The sequence below is a fragment of the Papaver somniferum genome, chromosome 2 (genome assembly GCF_003573695.1).
Source record: "Papaver somniferum cultivar HN1 chromosome 2, ASM357369v1, whole genome shotgun sequence".
Classification (NCBI taxonomy): Eukaryota; Viridiplantae; Streptophyta; class Magnoliopsida; order Ranunculales; family Papaveraceae; genus Papaver; species Papaver somniferum.
The window spans coordinates 103,705,440-103,731,527 of record NC_039359.1 but is presented as its reverse complement, the minus strand read 5'-3'; the positions used below and the strand labels follow the sequence as shown (position 1 = coordinate 103,731,527).

General features: G+C 37.7%; 1 protein-coding gene across 1 annotated transcript; it reads right to left on the bottom strand.

The window, feature by feature from the left end:
* Positions 1–13,670: 13,670 nt before the first annotated feature.
* On the bottom strand, positions 13,671–18,746 carry LOC113348647 (indole-3-acetic acid-amido synthetase GH3.6-like). The gene is made up of 3 exons (XM_026592493.1): positions 18,253–18,746; positions 17,075–17,994; positions 13,671–14,444 (listed from the first exon to the last, which is right to left on the bottom strand). Exons 1-3 carry the CDS (start codon positions 18,570–18,572, stop codon positions 13,858–13,860), a joined length of 1,827 nt encoding a protein of 608 aa, XP_026448278.1. The 5' UTR covers positions 18,573–18,746; the 3' UTR covers positions 13,671–13,857.
* Between the last annotated feature and the right edge of the window lie 7,342 nt (positions 18,747–26,088).

Here is a 26,088-nt window from a genome sequence, read left to right as displayed (position 1 = left end):
AGGACGAAGGCAATGGCGAAAGAATGGAGTCATTCGGAGTTCGTATGAAGAAGTTATGAGAAAAACAAGAACTTGGAATACCATAAGGGCAAAATGGTTATTTTACAGGACAAGGCTATTGGCATCCCAACTGAATGTTAAGGGACACCTTCCGGTTAAGGGGCAGTCAAGTTCAAGGGAATTGCTAAAGGAAGTCCGGTCTTTTACGTAAGGGGCTGTCAAGATTCAAAGACCGTTAAAGGCACCTGGATTATTACTCAGGGAAGCTCTTCTTCTTCCTTATTATGAACATGAAGAACATGAGTTGTTCTTAATGGTGGTCATCATGATGATCACGATGGTGATGGATTTGATCAGCAATGATTTTTGAATTTGAATACATCACTAGATTCCTGGGGACGATAGAAAGAATGGGTACTAGCCTGATTTCGATAAATCAATCATACTCGAGTTTGGCAGAGGATTATTGGTTGCTTCCATTGAACCCGAGCTTGGAGATTCTGCGATGAAGAACAGAGAGAACTGCAGAGAAGGTGCTGCTCGAGTTTATCTGGTGAATGATGGAGTTGCTAAAGGAAGTCCGGTCTTTTACTTAAGGGGCTGTCAAGATTCAAAGACTGTTAAAGGCACCTGGATTATTACTCAGGGAAGCTCTTCTTCTTCCTTATTATGAACATGAAGAACATGAGTTGTTCTTAATGGTGGTCATCATGATGATCACGATGGTGATGGATTTGATCAGCAATGATTTTTGAATTTGAATACATCACTAGATTCCTGGGGACGATAGAAAGAATGGGTACTAGCCTGATTTCGATAAATCAATCATACTCGAGTTTGGCAGAGGATTATTGGTTGCTTCCATTGAACCCGAGCTTGGAGATTCTGCGATGAAGAACAGAGAGAACTGCAGAGAAGGTTCTGCTCGAGTTTATCTGGTGAATGATGGAGTTGGGTTGCTGCTGTTGTTGGAAGAGAAAACAGGGATTGGTGGTGGTAATGAACTCGGGTGATCAAAAATGATGATAGTTCATCTCGTTCAAACATGGCAGAAACGATGGGTGTTGTTGATGATTGTGCTGCTGGCGATCGAAATTACTGGCAGAGCAGGGATAATAGCAGCGATGAAGAGAAAGATAAGAAGAAGATGGGTTTTGAGTCGAGGTAAAACAGTGAGGTGCTGCCATTGACGATGGAACTGAGTAATGGCTTCTGGCATTTACGGGTGCGAGATGATGACGTCATTAGCGAAACCCGTCCAGCACGTGAAGCAAAAAGGAAAGAGGAAAATAACTCGTGGTGGGGCCAGATCGCAGTAATTCTCAGAAGAGAAAACACAGGTTTTGACGCGTTTTGGAGAAAAGGGTTGATGTGATGCAACGTGGCCCATTGAAGATGGACAGATCAATGGAGCATACGAAGACACATAGGGTCCTTGGACGATCGAACGGATTGGAAATTCTGTACAAATTTTCCGTTGCACCGAATCAGCACTGTTTAATTTCAGATAAACAGAAACCCTTACTCTTTTCACTAACCCTGCCTCTTTATCATGTCCGGTTTATTAGGAAAAATGTCGGGGCTCCTCTTGTATAAACAGAGGTCGAATGTAAGAGACCAATACACTTCATTTTTTACACTTCTTCTTTAGTCATTTCGTTTGTGTCGAGAAGACAGAAACAGAGTGAGAGATAATGAGCGAGAAATAAAGTTTCATGGTTTTTGTTGCGAGCTTCTGTTTTTAGTTTCGTTTTAATTTCTTCTTCTCTATTTATTTGCTAATATTTTTTAATTATGAGTAGCTAATCTTTTAATTTATTAGGAATGATTTCAAAATTCTGAACAAAGTCATATCTTTATTTTCTAGTGAACTCCTCAAGTTATACATACCTGTAACATTCATTCATAATCAGACTAACTTAATTAGATCGACAATAATTATTTATCCAACTTATTTGGATCCACAATGGTTGTTGATCCAACCTATCTGGATCAACAATGGTTGTTGACATACAAAACAAACAAAAAAATTGCATGGTCCTATCTGTATTTGCTAGTAAACTCCTCAAGCTATACATACTTGTAACATTCATTCACAATCAGACCACAAATACATCCATAATAATTCATTCATAATGGTTCATAATAATTCATTCATAATCAGACCTACAATAAGATTTACTTACTAAGATAGATATTTTTAAAACTACAGTTAGATTTTTTTTGCAGACCATGAACAGACTATGACATCAAGCTCACTCTAATGGTTCAGCTACTGGCTCAACTACTGGGTCAATTGAGTCTTGCAATTGCATTGTTTCTTCAATAGAGTTATTAGATGAATGAGGAAGTTGTTCCGGTTTCTTCCATGATCCCAATTCTGCCAAGATTCTTGCTGCAATCTTCACTCTCTTATTGTTCAACTTCTCATCTAAGTTAGTGATTTCAGATAGGTGTTCACAGTTTCCACGCTTTACCAAATTCTTCATGTACATGCAAGTGTGCAATGCACAGTCGCATCTGTCTTGTGCTGGTACAGTGTAATGTGAAAAGCTTGTCTCGATATCACCACCTGTCTCTGGATCTCTGTGGCCCATTTCACTCAGCCATTTAGTCAGTGGTACTATCATCACAAGATATTGCCAATTGTAAGCCGGGTTGCGCCTTGCAGAGTTTTACACTATCCATTTTCCATTTACCAACGCCAGCACCACCCAATGGTATCCAACACCGTCCTTATCATTCAAGCACATTGGTATAATGAGGTATGTTTCTTCAACATTCCCTTTGTAACTATTCCGCAGCTTTTCCGGAATCCCACATCTCTCTACCTTAGCCATATTTTTCGAGGCTATTGCGATCCCCAATAACGGCTGTATCAATATTTTCTCAAATATATTAGTTTTCCATGTTATGGGTCATCTACGTTATAAACAAAAGCTACATTAATTATCAACAAAAAAATGCAACTGTAATATTGTAACCAGAAAACAACATAAAATGAACAACATATCGTATTTGCTAGTAAACTCCTCAAGCTATACATACCTGTAACATTCATGCATAATCAGACTAACTTAATTGGATCAACAATAGTTTTTTATCCAACTTATTTGGATCAACAATGGTTATTGATCTAACCTATATGGATCAACAATGGATGTTGACATACAAAACAAACAGAAAATTTGCATGGTCCTATCTGTATTTGCTAGTAAAATCCTCAATCTATACATACCTGTAACATTTATTCATAATCAGACCACAAATTTACTGGTTAACTTAGAATTTAACTAGAGAAAAACATATCGTAACCAGTAAATTTCATGTGCCTATCATTCTCTAGACCTACATAAATTTCAACTACCATTGTACACAGATAAAACCACTAAGATTATTATGACAATTCAATAGACAATCAATTGGACGATGCATTTGAACAAACCAAGATTTTTCGGTTACTTACATAATCATTTGTTGACAGAATAATGTGGTTCTTGTATTCTGGTTTATCCGGCGATTCCATATTTGATTTCAGCATGTTGATGTAGTAATCAACAATCTCATCGTGAATGTTTTGATTATTCAGTAGACACTGTGTTTGCTTCCCATTGATGATTACTTCCAAATCATGATTGCAGAAATAAAAACTGTAAGCTTTGTCGTTGCATTTTCAACAAAAAAAAAACAAATGAATATCTTATTAAAAAGAACTAGCATAACCCAAAAAAAAATATGTGATCTGAGGTGAAGTACATACCATTCAGTTGCATTCTCAAAGAATGGCTCGATGAGTTCTTTTTCGCGATGATTGCATGATTTCCACAATTTTAGTTTTTTTGGCTTTTTCAGTTTTTTGGGTTCTGCTGGTGTGACGTCAGTTTGACTGTCGACGTCAATTATTTCAATTTGCTCCTCCTCCTGCTTCTTTTTTTTTCCTTTTCCACCATTCCTTTGTCTCCTTTTACACTTAGCATGAGGTGTTTGACTTCGAAGTTTTACGTCTTTCTCTTCGGACTTTCTCCCTTCTTCACCCGTTTCACAAGAGAACTGACCTGCTGTTGTTGTGTTTCTGATGCTTTTGTATCATCTGATTGTTCCTCTGATTCGGTTTCCTCTTCAGCTTGCTCCTCAACTGTATCCAAATTAAACAATTGCTTCAACCCTTCCCGTATTGCAGCTCCTGATGTAGTGTCAACATCTTCAGTTTGCTCTTCAAGCTCTTCTTTTTCTTGTGTTGCCTTACGCATTGCCTCATCCATTATTGCACTGAAACTCTGTGTGGTACCTGTATGCACATACCCAGAAATTTCATCAGGTTTTATTGTTGTAATTGAAGGAGTGTCAAACATAACCACTTCCATTTGTATGTCATCATTGTTCTTCTCAACAGACGGACTCTTCTCTTGCATTTGTATGTCATCTTTCTCTTCAACTATTCCAGCAGATATTTCAATGTTTTCGACCACCGAATCGAGCTCTGCAATGTTTTCGACCACAATATTGAGCTCTAAGTCATCAGCTTTCCTTAGTTTTCTTCTTGCATGAAAGCCGTCCTTCCAACTCTCCACATATTTTCTATTTTTTTTTCATCCGAAAACTTCATTCTACTTTCAAAACCCTTCTGCCAACACTTATCTTGAGTTCCCAAAGTACTTGGAGTTCCATCTTCAGTTCCCAATGAATCGTTCATTTCTTGAGTGTCTTCATTGTTCACAACCACTGAATCTTCGACTTCTATGTTTATTCTCGTTTCATTCCCATCTGTTGGTTGATCATTCGCCGCAGAGTTCATTTCATGTTGATTTCCTTTTTCATATGATTCTCCTTGTTGTTGTTGTGTGAACAAATCTTCCACTTCCAAACCTTCAAATTCCTTCCCTGTATACACTGGTTTATTTCTATCAGTGATTCCTGAAAAATCCTTTCCTCTTCCTGCCATTCCTTTATGCTCTTGTCAATATCAGCAAGTCGCTTCGATTCTCCAACTTACAACTCTAGTTTTTCTTTGTTCTCTCATACAACTCTCTTTCAAGAATATCGTGATGTGGACAAACATTTTAATTTGAGCCTTCCCCATGTAATGAATCTCATGCTTGTCACATTCAAGAAGGATGTTTTCTTCCTCTAGTTCATTTATCTTATGTTTCTCTTCGTCCAGTTCTCTTGCATGTGTCGATAGGTCAATTAAATAGTTCTCCTCAGCAGACACTGGATCAACAAAGTCTTGATAAAACTACGAAGCATGATCAACACAAATCAAAATAGTGTAGACACTAAAACTGGATCAACATTGGTTATTGATCCCATTCACATGGATCGACTTCCATTGTTGATCCACAAAAAACTGATACTAAAACTGGATCAACATTGGTTGTTGATCCCATTCACACGGATCAACTTCCATTGTTGATCCACAAAAAACTGATAATTGAAGGAAATCAAAATAGTGTAGGCATTAAAACTGGATCAACGTCCATTCTTGATCCACAAAAAACTGACACTAAAACTGGATCAACATTGGTTGTTGATCCCATTCACATGGATCAACTTCTACTGTTGATCCACAAAAAACTGACACTAAAACTGGATCAACATTGACTGTTGACCCCATTCACTTGGATCAACTTCCATTGTTGATCCACACAAAAAATGGTACACTTGTAATAGTAAAGATAAATATAGTAAAACAAAATTACCGGGCGGTGGAACCAAGTCATATCGATTTCTTTCTTTTCGAATTTGTCACTAAAATCAGTTACAAGCTTCTTGCACAATGCGTGCTGGTTCCATCTCGGAGTTGCATTTTTAAAATTCTCCTTTTTGTCGATGTACTTATCGATGTGTTCGTAAAACCAACACTGCATAATATAAACAACAAGGTTAGTTTTACCCAATAGTATTCATTTCACTCTCTAGAACAATACACATTTTATTTTCGCAAAATTAACGTTTTTTCTTACCACTAGGAGAGTTGTGCAGCCAGCGATAGTTAATTGGTCCGCTTTCTTTTTTTCCAAGTTTGAAATCAAATGTTCCACAACGTGATCCGGCTATGACACTTTGCCCATCAGCAAGATATGAGGCAACAATTTTTTTGGGAAGCTTGTCATTCCAGCATTTGGGAATAAGAAAACCGTACATAACCACATGCCTAAAAGTCTCACAAAATGCACCGGATCAGACTCGTCTTCTGCTGCCTTTTTCAGTTTGCTTACAACCTTATTCTTCAATATTGCGCCTAGACAATCTGCTGGTCTTTCTGGTATGAAATTTTTATTTAAGAATTCGTTGTAGTCGAGTCCTTTCTTCGGTTTCAGTTGCTGCTTCAATTCTTCACTCTCTATGAGTCTTCTCATCTTGAATATCAAAGTGAAATCTCTTGTTTCCAGAGATCACTCTTCGGATTCTCCAAATTTGAACTTTTTGGTTTCTTTATTAAATGCACTCATCCGCAGCTGCATTGCAAGATTAATCTTCTTTAACCATTTATCATTCATAAGGCCACTTATGCCTGTTACATAAAATGGGTTGATTAAGCCCCAGTATGGAGATTCCTTCAGTGCTTGTGCAAGTATCGGTTTCTTCTTGTTATTTGCATCTTCTAATTCAAACAGTTTGCATAGAAAATTCCCCATTTCAACCAATGGTTGGAGACCTGCTTTAAATTTATTTTCTTTGTCTCTTGACTTTCCTGCATACATGAAACTCAAATCATTTTCATTTTCATTTTCGATTTTTAAACAACATATTTCATATACCAGCACAAGTATTCAAGTCAATATTTTTACCTTTGAGCTCTATCTCTGGTTTGCTCTCTTCTGCTACTTCCTATTCTTCCGATCCTTCATTCTGTTCATCTGATTGTTGTTGCTCTTCTTCATAGGATTCTGATTCTGATTCTTCTGATTCTTCCTCAACTACCTTCTTGTTTTTCACCTTTTGTTACGGTTCTTCTTTGAATTTGTTTGCTTTCGCCCTTGACCCGCCTGGATACATAAAACTCAATCATTTTCATTTTGTTTTCAATATTTTAAACAACATAGTTAGATATACCAGCACAAATGTTTTTACCTTTGACGAATTTCTTCGGTTTGCCCTTTTTTGCTTCTTTTTGAGATTTATCTTCCTCTTCTTTCGAATCTTGATTATCTGATTCTGATTGTTCTGGTTCTTCCTCAACTTTCTTCTTTTGTTTCACCTTTCGTTGTTGTTCTTCATTTGTATTCTTGTTCTTCCTCTTTCTTGTTGCCTCTTCTTCAATTATCTTCTTGTTACTCGCATTTCGTTTTGGTTCTTTAGCTTGCTTAATCTCTTGCGTGCCCTTTTCATCTTGATTCTTCTTTATTATCCTTGGTGTTCCCCTATTCATTATGTCTTCTAAACCTGAGTTCAATAATTATTATAGTTAGCATTCATATTTTCATATTAGAATACAACATAACTAGCAAACATTTCAGTTTTATGGATCAACTACTGTTGTTTATCCCTAAATTGGATCAACTTCTACTGTTGATCCCTTTTTTATTTGGATCAACTACTGTTGTTGATACAAAAATATCTAAGAATCCTTCAGAAACACATTACCAGTAGAACAAATTTGCATACAATGAATCAACTTATATTTTTATCCTATTTTTATTTGGATCAACTGTAGTTGTTTATCCCCTAAATTGGATCAACTTCTATTGTTGATCCCTTTCATTTGGATCAACTACTATTGTTGATAAAAAATATCTAAGAATCCTTCAGAAACACATTTTCACTCATTAATAGTAGAACAAATTCGCATACAATGGATCCACTTCTATTGTTTATCCTATTTTTATTTGGATCGACTGCTATTGTTTATCCCCTAAACTGGATCAACTTCTACTGTTGATCCAAATTTTATTTGGATCAATTAACTACTGTTGTTGATCCCCTAAATTGAACAAAAATATCTAAACCAGCCAAACCTCCAGAATCACATTTTTCAAACATTTACCAGTTGGACAAATTTGCATCTGAGCAAAATAATACTAAAAGTTTGAAGAGAAATATCAACATAACTACCAAACATTCAAAGTCACCAAATTATGCTTGTTTTAGTCACACACAAAATACTCAGATTTGACGAGAAATCATTTCCTCCCAAGAACACTAACCAAAACTCAAAACTAACTAAACAAGACCAAAATCAAACCTAATCAGTAAATCGCAGTCTAATAATCTGGCAAATACAAACATATAATCATTACATTAACAAAATCAAGACCAAAACATACATGCATCAATAAAATCTGACATCAAAAATTAGGTTTTACCTGTTCAATTTTGTAATTTTCAAATCGTTCGATTAGGTTTTTGATGATGAAACGTTGATGATAAAACGAAAGTGAAATCAGTTAGGTTTTCTGATGAAACCTAATTTATATGGTTGATTTCAGTTTCTTTTTCAGATCGTGGTCTGTTGATTATCAGAGAGAGAAGAGAAATATCAACATAACGGCTAGTGGATCAATTCTCTGCAACGGCTAGTTAATTAATTCTCAGTTTCAGTTTTCCAGGTGCAGATCAAAAATCGAGAGTGAGTGAGTGAGAGAATCTAGGAACGAGAGAAACTGATGGGAACAAGAGAAACTGGAAATGAATTTAATGTGCCCGATCTAGTATAATGTGAAATATATATGGGGGGATTTTAGTAATCTAATAATTCCGAATTTTAATTCCTAAAATTGGTAGGGATGTATTTATTTCGAGGAAGGATATATTTGTTGGGTTCTAAAAGTAGGGACATATAAATAATGTACCCAAATTGATCGATCCTTGAACATTGGTCTTTGGTACTGTTCAAGTTTACTACTTTTATATTCAATCAGGCTCGCAGATTTCTATTTGCTGATTGCGGATTGAATTAAGAGTTAGAGATATAAATCTCTTGTATATACTTTTATCTAGATTGAGTCTGACTGTCTAGTTGATTCTCTAGAAAGTATATTAGAGTAAGTCCTTTCAGATTGCCAAACGAATTGTTGGGTGTGGTTGTTAGACCCCCGCATTTTCAAAAACCTAAAACGAATAAATAAAAACATATCAAAAATCGAAAAATCGAATTGATGAGATAAAAAAAGCAGAATATGAAGATTAGAAAATACCTAAAGAGGTGAATCTTCACTAAATCTTTGTTAATTCTTCACTTAACGAATCAAATTAAAGCTAAAAAGTTGAATCAGTAAGCTTCTATATAATTCCCGGTCGATTCTTTCCCTGAAATAACTGTCATCTTTTTGATTTTTCCCCTGAAATGACTGCCATCTTCTCTTTAACGAAATCAACGGAAAGAAATTTGTTTTTAAGAGATAGAGAGAGAAAATGAAAAAGAAAGTTGTAACTCTCGATCAAATCTACTACCTTCCCTTCTTCCTCTTTTTCTTCTTCTCTCTTAATCTGTTCAAGTCAAAAAAAAAGGATAAGCTAGTTTAGGTATTTTATATCATAAACCAGCAAAAAATATTATCTCTATGATCCTGGATATTTTTTTTTGCCCACCTCTTTTAAATGCGCTCCAAAAGTTTGAAGTCTTCTTAAGCTCAGGGTCAATAGAATAAGAAAGAGTGAGGGCAAAGGCCAAATACTTATTTCCCACTTTATTTGGTACGACGAGAGAGATAGAAACATCTAAAGACTTAAAGGCCTAGACAAATAAAGTTCCCACGTTGAATAATGAGGAAACCCTTTCTTCTTATTGGTCGAAATAGGCCTTTTTTGAGTTTTGTGAAACCAACGCTTTGGTGAGGACACTTGGCAACGTATGATTAATTTAAAAATAATAGGAAAAATATTTTTAAAGAAAAAAAGGAAACCAAATTCAATTTGGAATTCATGACGTAACAATATTTAGGTGAAGACACCTGGCAACGTATATTTATGGAAGTCCAAATTCAATTTGGAAATCGAGTACCTACCAAATTTAAAGGGGAAAAAAATTTCACATATTTCACACGTATTTTCTGCAAAAATAAAAAGAAAAAATAAATAAAATATGCACATATTTTCCAATTATTCGATGTATTTGCCCCGCCACACAAAATAAAAAAAATACATCGCCGCGGGCCGTGGCGAAGTCCCGCGCACACCAAATAAAAAATGCATCGCCACCTATTGATAACAAGCTTGACATACCAAAACTTGTGAGTTTGACAAAGCGATGCTCAAACAATATGTACTCAAACTGTATGTGAAGCGAATTTTAACAAAAGCAAATCTTGTAATCTATATTTCAAGATACGAATTCTCAAGAATAAATCTTGTAAACATAGTCTTTTAGGATTAAAAACTATCTAGGTTGTTTACGTACTACTTGTGGATATCTGTATTATAGAGATAAACAATATAATGCGTAAAAGAAATAACACACTATAAATTTTGTTGACGAGGAAAAGAACTGCAATGTGCAGAAAAATCCCGGGACCTAGTCCAGAATTTGAAAACCACACTGTATTAAGTCGCTACAGACGCTAAGCCTATTATCAGCTTTCGAACTGGAATGTGGTTGAGACCGAATTGAACCTAGGGAAATTCCTTATGTCTCTTGGATCTTTCAAGACCCTATGTAACACGATTCTCCTAGATGACGTCCTTTACAGAGTTAGGAGTTTGCTTCAACCTAAGTAATGATTTTTAACTATTCTGCCTCTAACAGAAAGCTTATTTGATCATTCAAGGTAATGGAAATCGATATGCATACGAGGGATCTTCAAGGGAAATAAGATATCAAGCAAACTCAAAAATTAAGACACCTTACTTTCTTCAAAAATTCTAGAAACGCCTAATCGATTCTACCTCACAAGAACAACCTAAACAAATCAAATTAGAAGTGATTTAAATATCTATCTTGTGGAATCACAAAGTCTGAAACGAAGAGTATTTTGTGATTTCTATCTATCTTGTTCTTGATCTAAAAACCAAAAATGCCTTATTGGTTTCATAATAAGAAACCAAGAAAATTTTCAATCAGTATTCAGATTCAATTATATAATTAAATTTTCAAATTAATAAGAGAATTAAATCAATAGTACAACAAGACTAAGACTTAAATCAATTCTCTCAAACTCATTCAAGCATTGTTCATGAATTTTACACTAGCGATAGATTTGGGTGAAAAAACCCCCAAATTGATATAAACCCTGATGATTCTGTTTTTCAACAACTGCAATTCAACGAATGATTTACAGTAAACCACCTAATCAAACATGTATACCCAAATTTTCAAGTTGATAAGAATCTTTTGGATCAATTGAGGGAAGATCACTTGCCTCAAAATCAAATTCTGAAGTTGAAGAACAAGATTCCCTTTACCCCATTTATGAAATGAACAAGCATGCATATCATCAACAACTATACTTAAGCATATCTCAACTGTTCTTACTGGATTTTAATTACGCTATTTTAATTTTCAAGGGAGGAGTAAAAAATCACCAAAAGGAGGAGTATTATACCTTTTTTTGAATCAAAATAAGCACCCTAAAATTCAAACTCACATTTAGTGAAACTGGTTGATAGCTATTAAATCGAACTCCAATATCGTACAAGAAAACACGAGTTGATTAGCCATTGACAATAACTAGATTACTGCTGAAGCAGTGCAAGGTCAACCAAACAGTGTCACTGGTTTCTTCTTGCGACAGATATTTCCCGTCGCCAATCTGTATTTTGCAAAAATCGTAGGAGCTTTGTTTTTCTGATTGATATATGATGATCTATTTCTCACTGATTTTCTTCAAATTAATCGTGTTAGATGGTACAAATAAGTTAGTAATACACCTGTAAATGTGGAGTTTGAAATCAAATTGAAGTATGAATGTCTTAATGATCCTACTTTGATTTACAGTTCTACAAAAAGAAAAACTGACAAAATAATCTGATTGATTAATTCTGGTCGATTTGATTCAGTTTCTGGAAAATTTTAAAAATCAAATTTGTTTGTTTGATCATATATGATGAAGTATTTATGTAATCAATTTCTTTGATGATGTCAACTTCGATCCCAATTTTGTGAAACTGGTATCTAATTTAAATTTCTCTGCACATTTGTGGTGACTGACAACATTGAGTTTTTGTCATCACATAGGGACTCCCTTTGGTCGTCCAATTAGATTTGGAGGTAGTTTTCTTAATCCTGGGTGAAATAATATGATTCTGTTCCATATTTTGTTTTATTTTTTTGATTCGGGGACATATCAGCAACTTAACAGTACGTATATTAATTTTAATTTGGTCAGAACGCCCCAAAAAAATAAAATAATAAGGACCATCGAACTTGAATATATGATGAAGTGTCACTTTTTACTTGTCTTTTATAGTTTATTTAGTAAGACGGGGGAGATACAAACATTATCACTTAAAACACAAGAGCAAGTTTTATGGTGGAATCCATCCATCTTCTATCTTCCACGTCACCTCAGCATTTGGAACTGCGGATAGAAGCGCAAGTGTAATGGTGGAATAGTAGAAATACAATTCTTAATGGAGCTAAAAAAACACAATTAAGAACGGAGCTAAAAAAACGCAATTAAGAATGAACCTTTTTTTTTCAGCCGTTAGATTTCAACAACTCATTTTAAATCTACGGATAAAGAAAACAACGCAATTAAGAATGGAGTTAAGAAAACGCAATTAAGAATAGAACTTTTTTTTCGGCCGTTAGATTTCAACAACTCATTTTAAATCTACGGTTAAAAAAAACGCAATTAAGAATTGCGTTTTTTTAGCTCCATTCTTAATTGCGTTTAACGCTATTCTTATTGGCGTTTAGATGGATTCCACGGACCCTTCCACCAAATCATGGAACCTTCTTTGGATTTTCTGTGAAAAACCTCAACTTGGAAACCACTAGACTTGACATTCCATGAATTTTCCACACTTGGAATAGGTTGGATTCCACATAAGACTTGTTCTAAGAATATTAGGATCTGACATTAGGTGGTTAATCCGGCCCGCTAAACTTTACTTAAAACATTGACACTCTCGACACAAAGACCGTATTTCCTTCTCTAGAACAACTGTTTCTATTCAAAATTGTTGCTCTTGTGGACTGGTGGTAACAGTTAGGTTGGTGCATTTCTCTATCTCCGTCGTTAATGCTCTCCTTATATATCTCTTTTTTAATTTTCCTGTCTGAAATTCATGTTCGACATGATCCTGGTTCCTGAATATACCAATACAAAAATGAAAGTAAAATATAGAAAACCTAGTCTTATTGTCTCCTCAATTTTCCAAAACCTAATGATTTCGCATCACATTTTGTGTCCCATTGGATATCGCTAGTTACTCAGCCATATTCTGACACTTATTGTCTATCTTGTGGTCTCAAAATTTAAAGCACCACAATTTCAGAGAAATTGTCAGCTTCCGGCAAGTATGGGTTTGTTAGTAACTAACTGAATTTGGTTAGAATAGAATATTAGAACAGGAAATGGATGGAACCTGCATTTTCTATATAGAAATCTATCCAGAGATATTTTTCAGTTAAATTAATGAAACATGATTCCTATTGGGGTAATACGTCAAATGTAGTCCATGTGAGTTTGGTGGCCGGAGCTAGTTTTCGCTGAGGTATCAAGACAAGTTCAGTTCAAATAAAATGAGGAAAAAAATTAAGAAAGTGAAATCAGATAAATTTAATTAAAACTTCTAACAAGAACTTTGTGTACACGGATCAAAGATCTATTCAAGTCTACCACATCTTAAACGAAATCTAAAAAAGAAAAAAAAGAAAAAAAAAAAGGAAAAGAAGGGGTTAATCTAAACAGATACAGCAGTAGTTCTAGATAAATGCTCTCAGTTCTGACTCTCTACTTCATTTTTCCCATTTCCTCAGTTTTGGTTGCGCCATTGCTGAAGGCCAACGATCCATTTTGGGCATTTAGGACTGAAATAACTCTCGACCACCCTTGAATTCATGAGCTCAACAATGGGTTGAAATTTAACACAGCGAGGTGTTTTGTACTGATTTATCGAAGCGCCGCGGCTAATGGCATAATCCATGAGTTTATCGAAAGTTCCAGACTCGACAATCTTTATTTCTAAAGGTCCAATTGATTTGTCCGAGACACGGCCTTGACGGTAGACGCTGTTGAGAGATTCTTCCATTGTTAGACAACAATCTTCGAAAACTGATGGAGGAATTGGAGTTGTACCATCGTGGCGAAGTTCCCAGTATAAAACGTAGTGCCCCGGGATAGTTGATGTGTCAGCATAACTTGTGTACTCAACTAGAGATGAATCGAATGGAACTAGATGATTAACAGCATTTATCACCGCATTTTGCAACTCGACCTCATCGGTTTTATCAGAATCGATACTTAGAACAACATTTTTTCGGCAGACAAAGCTGAATTGTGGTGCCTTGTTCTTGAACCCAGTAACTCTAAGAACATCGCCAACTCTGTAGCGGTAAAGACCTGAAAATTGACAGATAAAATAGTTAAGTAATCATTAAAACAGTACAAGAGTATATCCAATAAGTCACGGTTCATGTCTTGTCATTGACGAGAAATTTTTTGATGGGAACAATATTCGAATGGGGAATGAGGGACCAATAAGAAGAGAGTATTTATCCTTCCTTTTATGGACAGTTTCTACCGAATTTAAATTCTCATTTTTTCCTCCCAAATTGCCCTTTCTTAAGATATCGTAAATCTTATCCATGAGTTTATTTAGGAAACACAATTAACGGAGAATCGAAAAATTCATCTTTCCGTTCGTCCTTACCTTTTCTTAAACCTCCATCACAATCCATTTTTATTTTATGACATTCCTTATTTGAAAAAAGAAAAATGAATTATCATAGTCTTCTTAGACCTGAATTCTGAATATGTTTCTTTTATTTTGTTTTTGGTCATGTCTAATTTAGTTAGGGACCTTCTGATAACGTCTGATATAAGATTCAAATTTATCCAGACCAAAAATGAAGCTAACTGAGTAGATTTATCCACTCAAACAAAACATAAGCATGAACTTCTGTAGGAAGAATCAACCTGATGTGAGTTAGTTCCACATGAATAGACGCTCAAGGAGTGAAAATGCCTATCACCAAGAGTTATAAACTTTTCCATTTTCCCTTACCAAATGTCAATCTTCTCTGAAACTCTAACCAGAAATAAATTCATGCTTGAGGGAAAATCTTGATCCAAAACTGTAAGATAAGATTAATTAACAACTTAGCTTACTCGATTTTCTAAGATTTAACAACACTTTAATTTTACTGCAAGTTTGTTAAGTCTGTTGAGCTGTTAGCATACAGGTTTCACCACTGTCCACCCCACATTATGCGTTGTTGAGATAACTGCAAGGTCTTATATACTTCCGAACAATGATTTTCTCCATCAATGTGATACAGTCCGCATCTGTGCAAGTGGAAACAAATTTTTCTTGCAGGACTATGGCTTTTTCCTGTAGGACTATGGCTTATACTAGCATCTAATATAATTTCCTATAAGTTATGAAAAATAAGGGTTCAGATCGTCTGTGACCAATTTCCCCCTGTCCTCTGTCCCCTCCAGTAAAAATGCACCATGTGGAATCATTTTTAGATAAATAACTCGTTCCTAATTTTAATTTTATTTCCAAATCATTGAAGTTTGATAATTTATAGAAACTCCTTCCGTGTACACTGTTTCATACTTTCATCATCTATTTTTGATAATCACACTTCCTCGTCTTAACTCACACTATACTGGTGATTCATCGTAATGCCAATTGATTAGTTTGGATTTATAATATGTGAATGTGATGCATTGTATTTGTAACAACACAAAATTGGTTAAAAAGACCAAAATCAACAATTCCTGGGTGAAAAAGACTTGTACATTTTGATACTGTTTAAATGCACAAAAATTTAAAAGATACTGTTCAAATAGACAAAAATATAAAAATAGCCAGGATGTAACCAGTTTCATCCTACCCATTTTCAAATATTTTTTCTTATTTTTAATTTATATCAGGATGCATCCGGTTTCATCCTTGCTATTTTTTAAGTTTAAGCCGCGATGAACCCAGTTTCATCCTTGCTATTTTTTTTTGTGTCCATTTCACCCATACTAATTTTTACTCGTCCATTTGAACCATGTTTTAAATTTTTTTGGACAAATGACCCATTTTCCGTTGTAACAAAAGCCAATCAAATGTTCTTTGATCTTTATGCTTGTACATGGATTGTAACTAGGTGAATCAAGCCAATCAGATTTAATTAATTTACAGATTTAAGGTGGGTATATGCAAGAGATTTTTTTAAGTTATGGATGTAGCTAGTTGAAGTGTGTTGAAGTGTTTGATCTTTACAGTGTTTCATGGAAACTCTGTTTTACATTTTCTTTTATCATGCCAAAGGAAAAAGATACTTCGGATAAGCAATAAACAAAACGGAAAACAGAAGGAGTTTAGGGAAGATGAACTAAAAAAACCATTGAAGTTCCAAATTCAGATTTTTGATTAGATCTTTAAAGTGTTTCCTGTACAATCTTCCATATACAATGCTCCAAATCGAAAGCACCTAATTGATAATTTAAAGAACATTTTATGCAGAAGGAGGATACGGAAATTATATATTTCCTATTTTTTCGCCGTTTAAATCTGTGAATTAATTAAATTAGAAACCGAATTATATATCTAAAATAAATTGGAGTTTGATTCCAGGTGGTGCATTGTTACTGGAGGAGACAAAGGACAGGGGGAATTTGGTCACAGAGAATCTGGACCCGAAAAATAATTAAGATTTTCCTTTTTAGCGGTCTTGGTGTTTAAAGCTACCATTAATTTAGGAGAAAAGATACGTCATAAAACTAATAAGATTTACGATATCTTAAGAAAGGGTAATTTCGGAGGAGCAAATGAGGACTTAAATTTCTTAGAAACTATCCATAAAAGTAAGGATAAATGCTCACTTCTTATTGGTCCCCATACCCCCTTCGGATTTTGTCCCCATCAAAATTTTTCTCTGTCATTGACATTTAGAAAACAAAACAAAAAAAAAACATTTCGAGGAATATGAGTAATAATGGAAAGAAATTAACTATGGAGATGATGTTCTTACCGGCATAGGTGGTGACAATAAGCTCATATTCTTGACCGAGTTTGACATCAACAAGGTCAACCAATTCTTTGCGCTCCTTTTCAGTGAGAGATTTTGGTTTAGTGCTAACTCCATTGTTTCTATGAGCAGGCAAAAACTCGAAGTAGGCCATGGTAGGAATGAGTGTATAAGAAACTTCACTAGGATCACAAAGAGGTTGAAGGTTCAAACCGAAGTAGCACTCGGAAGATGCATACATGGTACAAACCAAGGGAAGGCCGTTGCTATAGTAATTCAGAGTTGGAATATACTGAGACATGGTTCCAGTAACTATAACATCAATATACTTGGTATTAGGCCATAACCGAGTTATGATCCCTTTCCATGAATCCTTGCTGCATTCCTCCTGAATAAAATCGGCTAGTTTTGAGTTTGGTTTGAGTATTGCGAGAACAGCTTCTCTCACAGATGGATCAGTAATTTGGGAATCAATGGTTCCGTTTCGGATATCATTACAGAGAGAAGTCCAATGTTTTTCAAGGAATCGAATTGCTCGGATGAACCCGGAAGCGAAAACAGCACCAACTCGAAGAACTTCTTTGTTTTGGTAAAGACCACAGAGTAATTGGGAATACATGCTTTGGTAAGAATCTGGACAGAGAATGGTTTCATTTGGGCTGGTGTAATTGGTGTATGGATCATAAGGTCTGTTTTTGAAATGTGAGCTCTTGTAGTAACTGGTTAGGACTGGTCTAGCAACCAATCCACTTAGTGTTTTAGCTTCAGACTTGATGAACAGAAAATACATTCCTTTGCCTTTATCAAGACCAGGAACATATTCATTCATCACTGGCATTAAGAGACTGTAAAGTAGAGATCTTCTGTTTAATTCTTCTTCAATTGTTGGCATTATTTTTCTTTCTCCTGCTGAAGTCCCAGAACTACAAATTCAAACAACAACAAAAAACTATTTAGTACTACAATTATCTCAATACTAACACAAATTAAGAAAACAAAGTAGTAGCTAATTTTTATGAAATCGGCACTGGGTCACCAGTTTAAACATCACCTAGTCACAACAACTAAGAATGAGTTTCTAGGAAATAAGAGAATCAAGATAGATATAATTAAAAACCCATTACAGGTAAGTAGTAGTTAGATTAATAACCCCATTAAAGAAATTTAGTGAGTTGACTCACCTAGTCAAGAATTCAGAAATGGGTTGTCCGCAGAGAATAGGAGAAGTATCACCATTAGCAATACGATTAATATCAGGTTGAAGATCTTCATATGTTATGACAGGAATAATCTTCTTAAAAGTCTCACGATCGACACGTCCCTTGAGATCGTATCTCTGCAAGTACTCAACATGAGAACTTCGGGAAAGAATTTCACCAAGCACTTTCTTTTGAACTTCATCAGCATTTGTTGTAACATTTTCGATGAATTCAAGTGCTATCTTACTCTTGTCAACCACAACATACTCCGACGCTGTGTCATTCGCTGGAGCTTCCGGCATCTTGATAACTAATCAAACCACTACTTAACTTAGAGGAATGCGAGAGGAGAATGTAAGTCAAGAGAGAAACAAATCAAGAGAGAGTTTTTAAGAGAAAGAGAAAGCAGAGGAGGAAAGTTGATTTGAATGTAGAGAAAGAACGGACGGGAAAGGGTATTTATAGAGGAAGTGATGTAAAAGGTGGCTGTTTTCTGTTCTGTGCTGAAAGTTTTTTTTTGCTTTTCTTTTTTCCTTACACCTTCATATCCAAACAACAGTACTATTACTAGAGATATCATCATAATTAATTAGTAATTAATTAACTAAAATAAGAATCATTAAGAGGGGTATTTTGGTAATTTTACGATGGTTTCTAATTTTGACTTCTATACGTTATTTAGGAACTACTACTAAGTACTAATCAGAAATGTGGTATATTGTATGAATAATGTGCTTGTCGTACAAGGAAACCGAGGATGCAATTCGTGGGATACAGCAACCTCTCAGGGAGATTGAAGGACAGCCTGGAGAGAAGAAAATTAGTAGTAGATATATCGGGGGGTGTGAGTTTGTTTGACTGGCAATAACCGGTAAACAAGCAGTAAGTACACAGAGTACATGCGTGCTTGTACCGCGGATGTTTCACAAAGAACCGGCAGCCGTTTCCGTAATTTGGTTTCAAGGTATTTGTATTTCCCGGTAAAATCAATCAAAACAAAATCTAAGTAACGGGATTCTTTCCGCGCCGACCCATTTTTTTCTTTCATAGGAGGAAAGCTTCAGTGGCTTGCTTAAGAGAATCAAAATCCAAGATATGTATGTGCGGAATTGATAAGTATGCAAGTCTAGTTTAGCTGTCTAACTTCGTAGTGACACGTTTTGCATAAGAAATCCGAAACGAATATTTTCTGCGTAGTTTCAGTTTCACATGTACAAGTTTTGTATGATGTAATATTTATCGAATTTCCTTGACTTTATCTGTGAAGGTCTTTTTTACGTAGCAAATTTTTTGATTTTCATGTATTCGATCACGAATCATGGATGCTACTTGACTAAAAACAAAACAATAATGTGGAATATGGATCTCTACGTTCGTGCGTGCATGTATCGTGGTCGAGGGAGCAGCAAACCGATTTTATGTTTTTGAAATATGTGAAAATATATCTGGTTAGGCATACAAACAAAACAACAAACAGGTGGTGATGAAATTGAAATTTAGATTTTGGAACTGTCCGCGTGATTTATTAGGTGTGAAGCTCACTGCCTCAATCCATCATATGTAGATTGTGTACACATATATCTCACTATCAGACACGTGTATATAAAAAGATACGCGGAAAGTATGCAGGCCAAGACATCAAAACATGATGCGCTGCGAAACACCGAATAAACCCCGAGGAGTTACTTTATCTCATCCCCAAAAGAAGCTAAGATCAACGGTGGAGAGAAAGTTAACTGACACGGACGTGACAGGGGCAGAAGACACTTGTCTGACACGAGCAGACCTCTCAACTACCCGCATTAAACACTCTGAGCAGTGTACGTGTCGATCAACCTGTGGAACGAGCGAGGATATATCTGCGGGATCAAGGGGCAAACGCAGACCTCTGCATGATAGACGCAAGAACACAAGAAGATAAGGTTTCAACGGCCTTCAGAGATGGGTCACACATTCTAACCTTATAAATACCACTTCTCCACCAAGAGGAAGGGGGATCGGAAAAATCAGGAAGGGAAGGAGAGAGAGAGATTGCAAGTGTAAATTAATCCTTTAGAAGAGAGAAACATGTAAACCCAAAAGTCATTCGACTACTCGTGTAACCGTGAAGAATATGGTAAAACAACAACCCCCGTGGACGTAGGCCTTAGTGCTGAACCACGTAAACCTCGGTCTTGTTTACATTTCAGCACTTTATATTTGTCTAACCCCATGGTTCTTTACTTATAGGTTTTACTTTCTTTGTTTTTACCCATATCCCGTGCGCAAACGCCTCGCATGGAGTTGTTAGATGAGGCTATGATAAACCCGAAGGTTTTGAGCCAAGGAATCAACACTAGGATATCAACATCACAAATCTCTCTAGATTACGATGATTGGTTGTGAGCATTCGGATGCCTTCGTGATTTGTGTGTTCACAATTTGGCGCTAGAAACAGGGACTTCGTCCCGGTAAAAGATTTATCTTGTCCTGTGATTTCATTTTAAATTAGCATATGATTGCTCTGATTTATCAGCTCGGACCGTATAGATCATTTGTTAACTGTATTGTATTCAAAAACCCACCTATTATCTTCGATAAGATTTATTGTTTTAATCCGTGGATTTACGATTTTCTTTAGATCTCGTGCGAACCCGTCTCTCTGGGGGGTTTTCGTAGTTTTTATACTTGCATTTTTAAAAGGATCTCCTTTAATAAAGCTTTAACCCGTGTATTGTAACTCGTGTGTATTAATCCTCTCCTGGAAGAAGATATTTCGCCAACTAACCCATTCACGCGGATATTCCCGTTTTTCGTTTGAAATTCCTTGTGCAGAAAGAACGTATTGTGAGTAAAGAAGGCGAGTTTCTGAGAGATTTCATTGTCGACAAAAGGACCCGTGATGGAAAAGACGCAGGAAGCAGGAAAATCCAAAGCTTTGTCAAAAGAAACACCCAGGACAACCCCGGTCATCACCCGAAGCAAGCAGAAAGGAGACAAAGTTAAAATGACCAGTCAAAGGCAAGATACTGCGGAAATCACTTCACCTATGAACGCTAATTCAGTTGCAGCAGCGGCTCTCAGAGCAGCGACCACAAAGTACGGTGCGGCTGCGGTAGTCCCGAAGGCTGCAGAGGCTAGCAAAACTTGCGCCATGAATCAACTTCATCAACCAAGAGAAAGGGTGGATGAATCCAGAACATTCCAACCCGTGCACCTTCCAACTTTTGGAATGCCACCAACAAATGATCAAAATCAAACCATATCGGCGGCTCTAGAACCGCAGAGGGGCACTCACCCCTATTTGGAAATGCCAGCAACCGAAGCTGAACCTCTGCCACCTTTAGTGCAGACCGTAGAGGAAGGCGGCACCATGGCCGTAGTGGCACGCGCTGGGACTCCCAATCAGGGGTCCAACCAATCACATCGACTGATGGCTGAGCTTGAGGAACTGAAGAAGAGCCAGCAGGTTTACGCAGATGTTGTAGCCCTGTTGGCTAGAGAAAATCAAGATTTAAAGGAGCAGATTGCTCTAAGCACGAAGACCAGCCAACAACTTGATGAAGCAAATTCCAAAGCACCAAAGCCAAACCGAGACTGTAGAGTCGTCATAACGGCTAATGGAGACGCGACTAGGGGAAGTAGCGTATCCGACCCGGATTATGACGACGGAGAGTCAGACGGTAACGAGCAGAAGAATTTAGGGCACCACCGCGCGATGGAAGAGCTACGAGATGAGATGATGGCCGAGATCAGGCAATTAAAAAATAGACAAGGCGGGGGGAGGTTAGAAGAGGTCATGAGAGAAGCTAACTCTACGCCCTTAACTCATCGCTTGGCCAACACCCCTATTCCACTGAAATGCCCTGTCCCAGCGTTCGAATGCTATGATGGATCCAGTGACCCTGCTGCACATATTCGGTACTACAACCGTGTCTTAGCTAGATGGGGTCAGAACGACGCCGTACTCTGCAGATACTTCCCGTCAAGCCTGAAGGGATCGGCATTATCATGGTTCGATAATCTTCCACCAAACTCCATCCACTCATACGACCAACTCGCAGAGAAATTCTTAAGAAAGTACATGTACAACAAGAATGTAAACACCGGAATGGATAAGCTCTTTTCACTAGCGATTGGCTACAAGGAAACCACGAGGGAGTACACTAATAGATGGCACAAGATCTGCCAAACCATAGGGAGCGTGGACCCAGTGGTAAGCATCAATTGCTACAAATGGGGATTATACCGAATAAGTCCCCTATTTGTTGAAATTCATGGGAGCGTTCCTAAGACAGAAAGAGATCTTCGAATAATTATCGAAAAGCACGCTCGACTTGAAGAAATTCAACGGGAAAACCCGAGGGCATATCCGCAGAGATCTCACCGCACCAATTCAGCGGAACAAACCAATGGGGCCAAAAGGAGTTGCTCAGTGGAGAGACCGCAAGAAGATAGGAAGGAACGAAGGGATGAACGAAGAACAGGTGACCGAAAATTCGAAGATCAAGTTTACACGAAACTCAACGCTAGCTATGCTCGTATCCTACGAGAGATCAAAGGGAGGGAAAACTTGGAGTGGCCATGGTCTAAGGGAAAGCAGCCCCCGAGATCCGAGAAGTCTAAAGATTACTGTGAATATCATTGTTTCAACGGACACCAGACCGAAAAGTGCAAAAACCTTAAAATAATGATCCAAAAATTAATTGATGCGGGAGAGCTCAAACATTACGTACGAAAGGATGTTACCGAGGATAGATCCGAGCGAACCAAACCAGTCCAACTTCCGGAAGGAAACCGAACAATCAACACCATCTCTTGTTCCGAAGCCACAGGGCCCTCACTTACAGCGCAGATAGGAAAGAGGTTACGGAAGCAATTCGAAGACCGCTGCGAATTGTATAAGGTCGATGGGATAGTGGTGGACGAGCACGAAGAATGGATGGAATCTCCTATCATCTTCGATGCCGAGGATATCGAAGAAGATATGGAAGACCATAACGATCCCTTGGTCCCAACGCTACCAGTAGCTGGATGTAACCTCAAAAATATCCTCATAGACGGAGGAAGCTCCGTAAACGTCCTATTTTACGATGCATTCAAACGGATGAAGCTCCATGATGAACAGTTAATGACCTCTTATCACACCATCTACGGATTCAATGGAGCAGCCACGAAGCCCTTGGGAGACATCGTGTTGCAGGTTAACGCAGGGCCCATGAAACTGGAAACCCGATTCAGCGTGGTGGACACTCCTTCCCCCTACAACGCTATTATTGGACGAAAATGGATACATAAACTCAAAGGAGTTGCGGCAACATACCACCAATATCTCAGATTTCCAACACCTGAGGGAGTAATGGAAATCAAAGGAGATCGGGTCACTATGAGAGAGTGCCAGGCCACTCAGGATCATATCAACAACGAGCAAGAAGAGCAGCGAAAAATCCGAAGAGTAAAAAATAAAGAAACCGCGAAAGAGAAGGCCATAGACCTGTTCCTCAAGGAAACTACAGGGAAGGGCTTGACGAAAGATGATAATGTCCTAAGCACAGAGACAAGTACTTCAACAACCAACGAAGAACAGAAACACGCTAAATAGCAATTAAAGAACGTCCCAGTCCTCGGAAACCCGAAGCCTATGTTCACACCAGTGGATCCCGTAAAAGAAATCAACATAGGAACGGAAGAAAACCCGAAGATGATCAAAATAGGGACCATAATGGACGAAGGAAGGGAACATTCTTTAACCAAATTGCTTAAGGAATACACGGATGTGTTCGCCTGGAAGCTAGGAGATATGCCGGGGATTGACCCAAAAGTAATCCAACACGAGCTACGCATCAAACCGGGCACGCCCCCGTTCAGGCAGAAAATACGAAAAGTAGCTCCAGAGTATCATGAGGCAGTAGAAACAGAACTTCGGAAACTACTAGACGCAGGATTTATCAAGGAAGTCAAGTATCCTACCTGGATCTCCAACATGGTCATTGTTCCTAAGAAAAATGGAGGGGTTAGAATATGCATCGACTTTACTAATCTCAACAAGGCATGTCCAAAGGACAGCTATCCCCTGCCGAGCATAGACCAGCTGGTAGAAGCAGTAGAAGGATATGAAGAACTGTCATTCATGGATGGACATTCTGGCTACAACCAAGTGGCCCTGGCAGAAGAAGATCAGCCACACACCGCGTTCTACACCCCACGTGGCCTTTATTGCTACACTAGAATGCCCTTCGGACTTCGAAACGCAGGGGCAACATACCAAAGGATGGTCGATGCTATCTTCAAACCATGGATTGGAGGAACCTTAGAAGTCTACGTTGACGACATGCTCGTCAAAATCAAGCTGCGTAAAGATCACCACCAGGACCTGAGGAATATCTTCGAAGCAATGAGAAAACATCACATGAAAGTGAATCCGGAGAAATGTACTTTCGGTGTCACCTCGGGGAAATTCCTCGGGTATCTGGTAACAAAAAGGGGCATCGAGGTAGACCCAACAAAGATTCAAGCCATAGTAGAGATGCCGTCCCCAAAGAATTTAAAGGAAGTACAGAAACTCAATGGATCCATAGCAGCGTTGGGCAGATTTATTGCCCGGTCCTCGGACAAATGCAAACATTTCTTCAATATTCTCAAAAAAGGGAGCAGGTTCGAATGGACCGTTGAATGCGAGGAAGCATTCCAAAAAATCAAAGAACACCTAGCCTCAATCCCGATCCTGCAGAAGCCAGATCCTGATGAGGTTTTGGCACTGTACATAGAAACAACAGAAGACGCAGTCAGCGCAGTATTGGTCAAAACCAATACAAAGATAGAACAACCTATCTATTACGTCAGCAAGACCCTCAATTCTGCGGAAAGGAACTATACTAAGATTGAACAGCTCATCCTCGCATTGGTGTGGGCTACACAAAAACTGAGAACCTACTTCCTAACTCACCTCGTCAGGGTCCCATGCAAAGCACCATTGGAAGCAGTCCTCAAAAGCACGGGAAAAGTGGGCCGAATAGCCAAATGGAACACCCATCTGGACCAATTCAACATCATTCATGAAATTCAACATTCTCGGAAGTCCCAAGTTCTGGCGGATTTCTTAGCAGACCTCCCCCTTGACAACGACGAAGAGATTAAGGGAATACCAGAAGCCGAGGAAGAAAACAAGGATCCAATGGATATCCTCGAACCTACGAGTCAAAGACAATGGGAAGTCTTCGTCGACGGATCCAAAAATAAGGAAGGAGCAGGAATAGGCATTGTCATTATCACCCCAACCGGAGAAAGGATTATACAGGCACTTAGTGGAATTCAAAGAGCATACCAACAACATTGTTGAATACGAAGCTGTCGTACATGCCCTCCGTATAATAATAGACATGGGGGTAACCGATGTAAGGCTGACAAGTGATTCGCAGCTTGTCATACGGCAAATAGGGCTCGAGTATAATGTGTACGATGACACCCTCTCAGCTTACATGGCCTTGGTCCAAACATTGGCATCACAAATCCCGAACATTAAGTTCCGACACTTATGCAGAAGGGACCTCAGACACGCGGATTCCCTAGCATATATATCATCCATGCTGAGGGATAAAAATGTCGAGGCTATTAAAATAGCAAGGTTATACGAGCCTTCGATTTCATCTCAATTCTCCTTCGCTACCAATCAAGATACAGTGGAAGAAAATATCGAAGACCAGGTAGGAGAAGACATCCATAACGACTTTGACGAAGAAGATATCCTGTCAAGAGCAAATCAAGACGAAGACTTCAGCAACGAAGATGACTGGAGAGTGACGATCCATGCCTTCCTCGAAAAGGGAAGCTTACCTGCGG

Bases quoted from the DNA above. Each gene is read 5' to 3' on its own strand.
- LOC113348647 (XM_026592493.1), bottom strand. From the start codon at position 18,572: ATGCCGGAAGCTCCAGCGAATGACACAGCGTCGGAGTATGTTGTGGTT. The intron at 17,995-18,252 runs GTGAGTCAACTC...TTGAATTTGTAG, and splicing joins ATTTCTGAATTCTTGACTAG to TTCTGGGACTTCAGCAGGAG. The intron at 14,445-17,074 runs GTAAGAACATCA...GTCAATTTTCAG, and splicing joins TATTGTCACCACCTATGCCG to GTCTTTACCGCTACAGAGTT.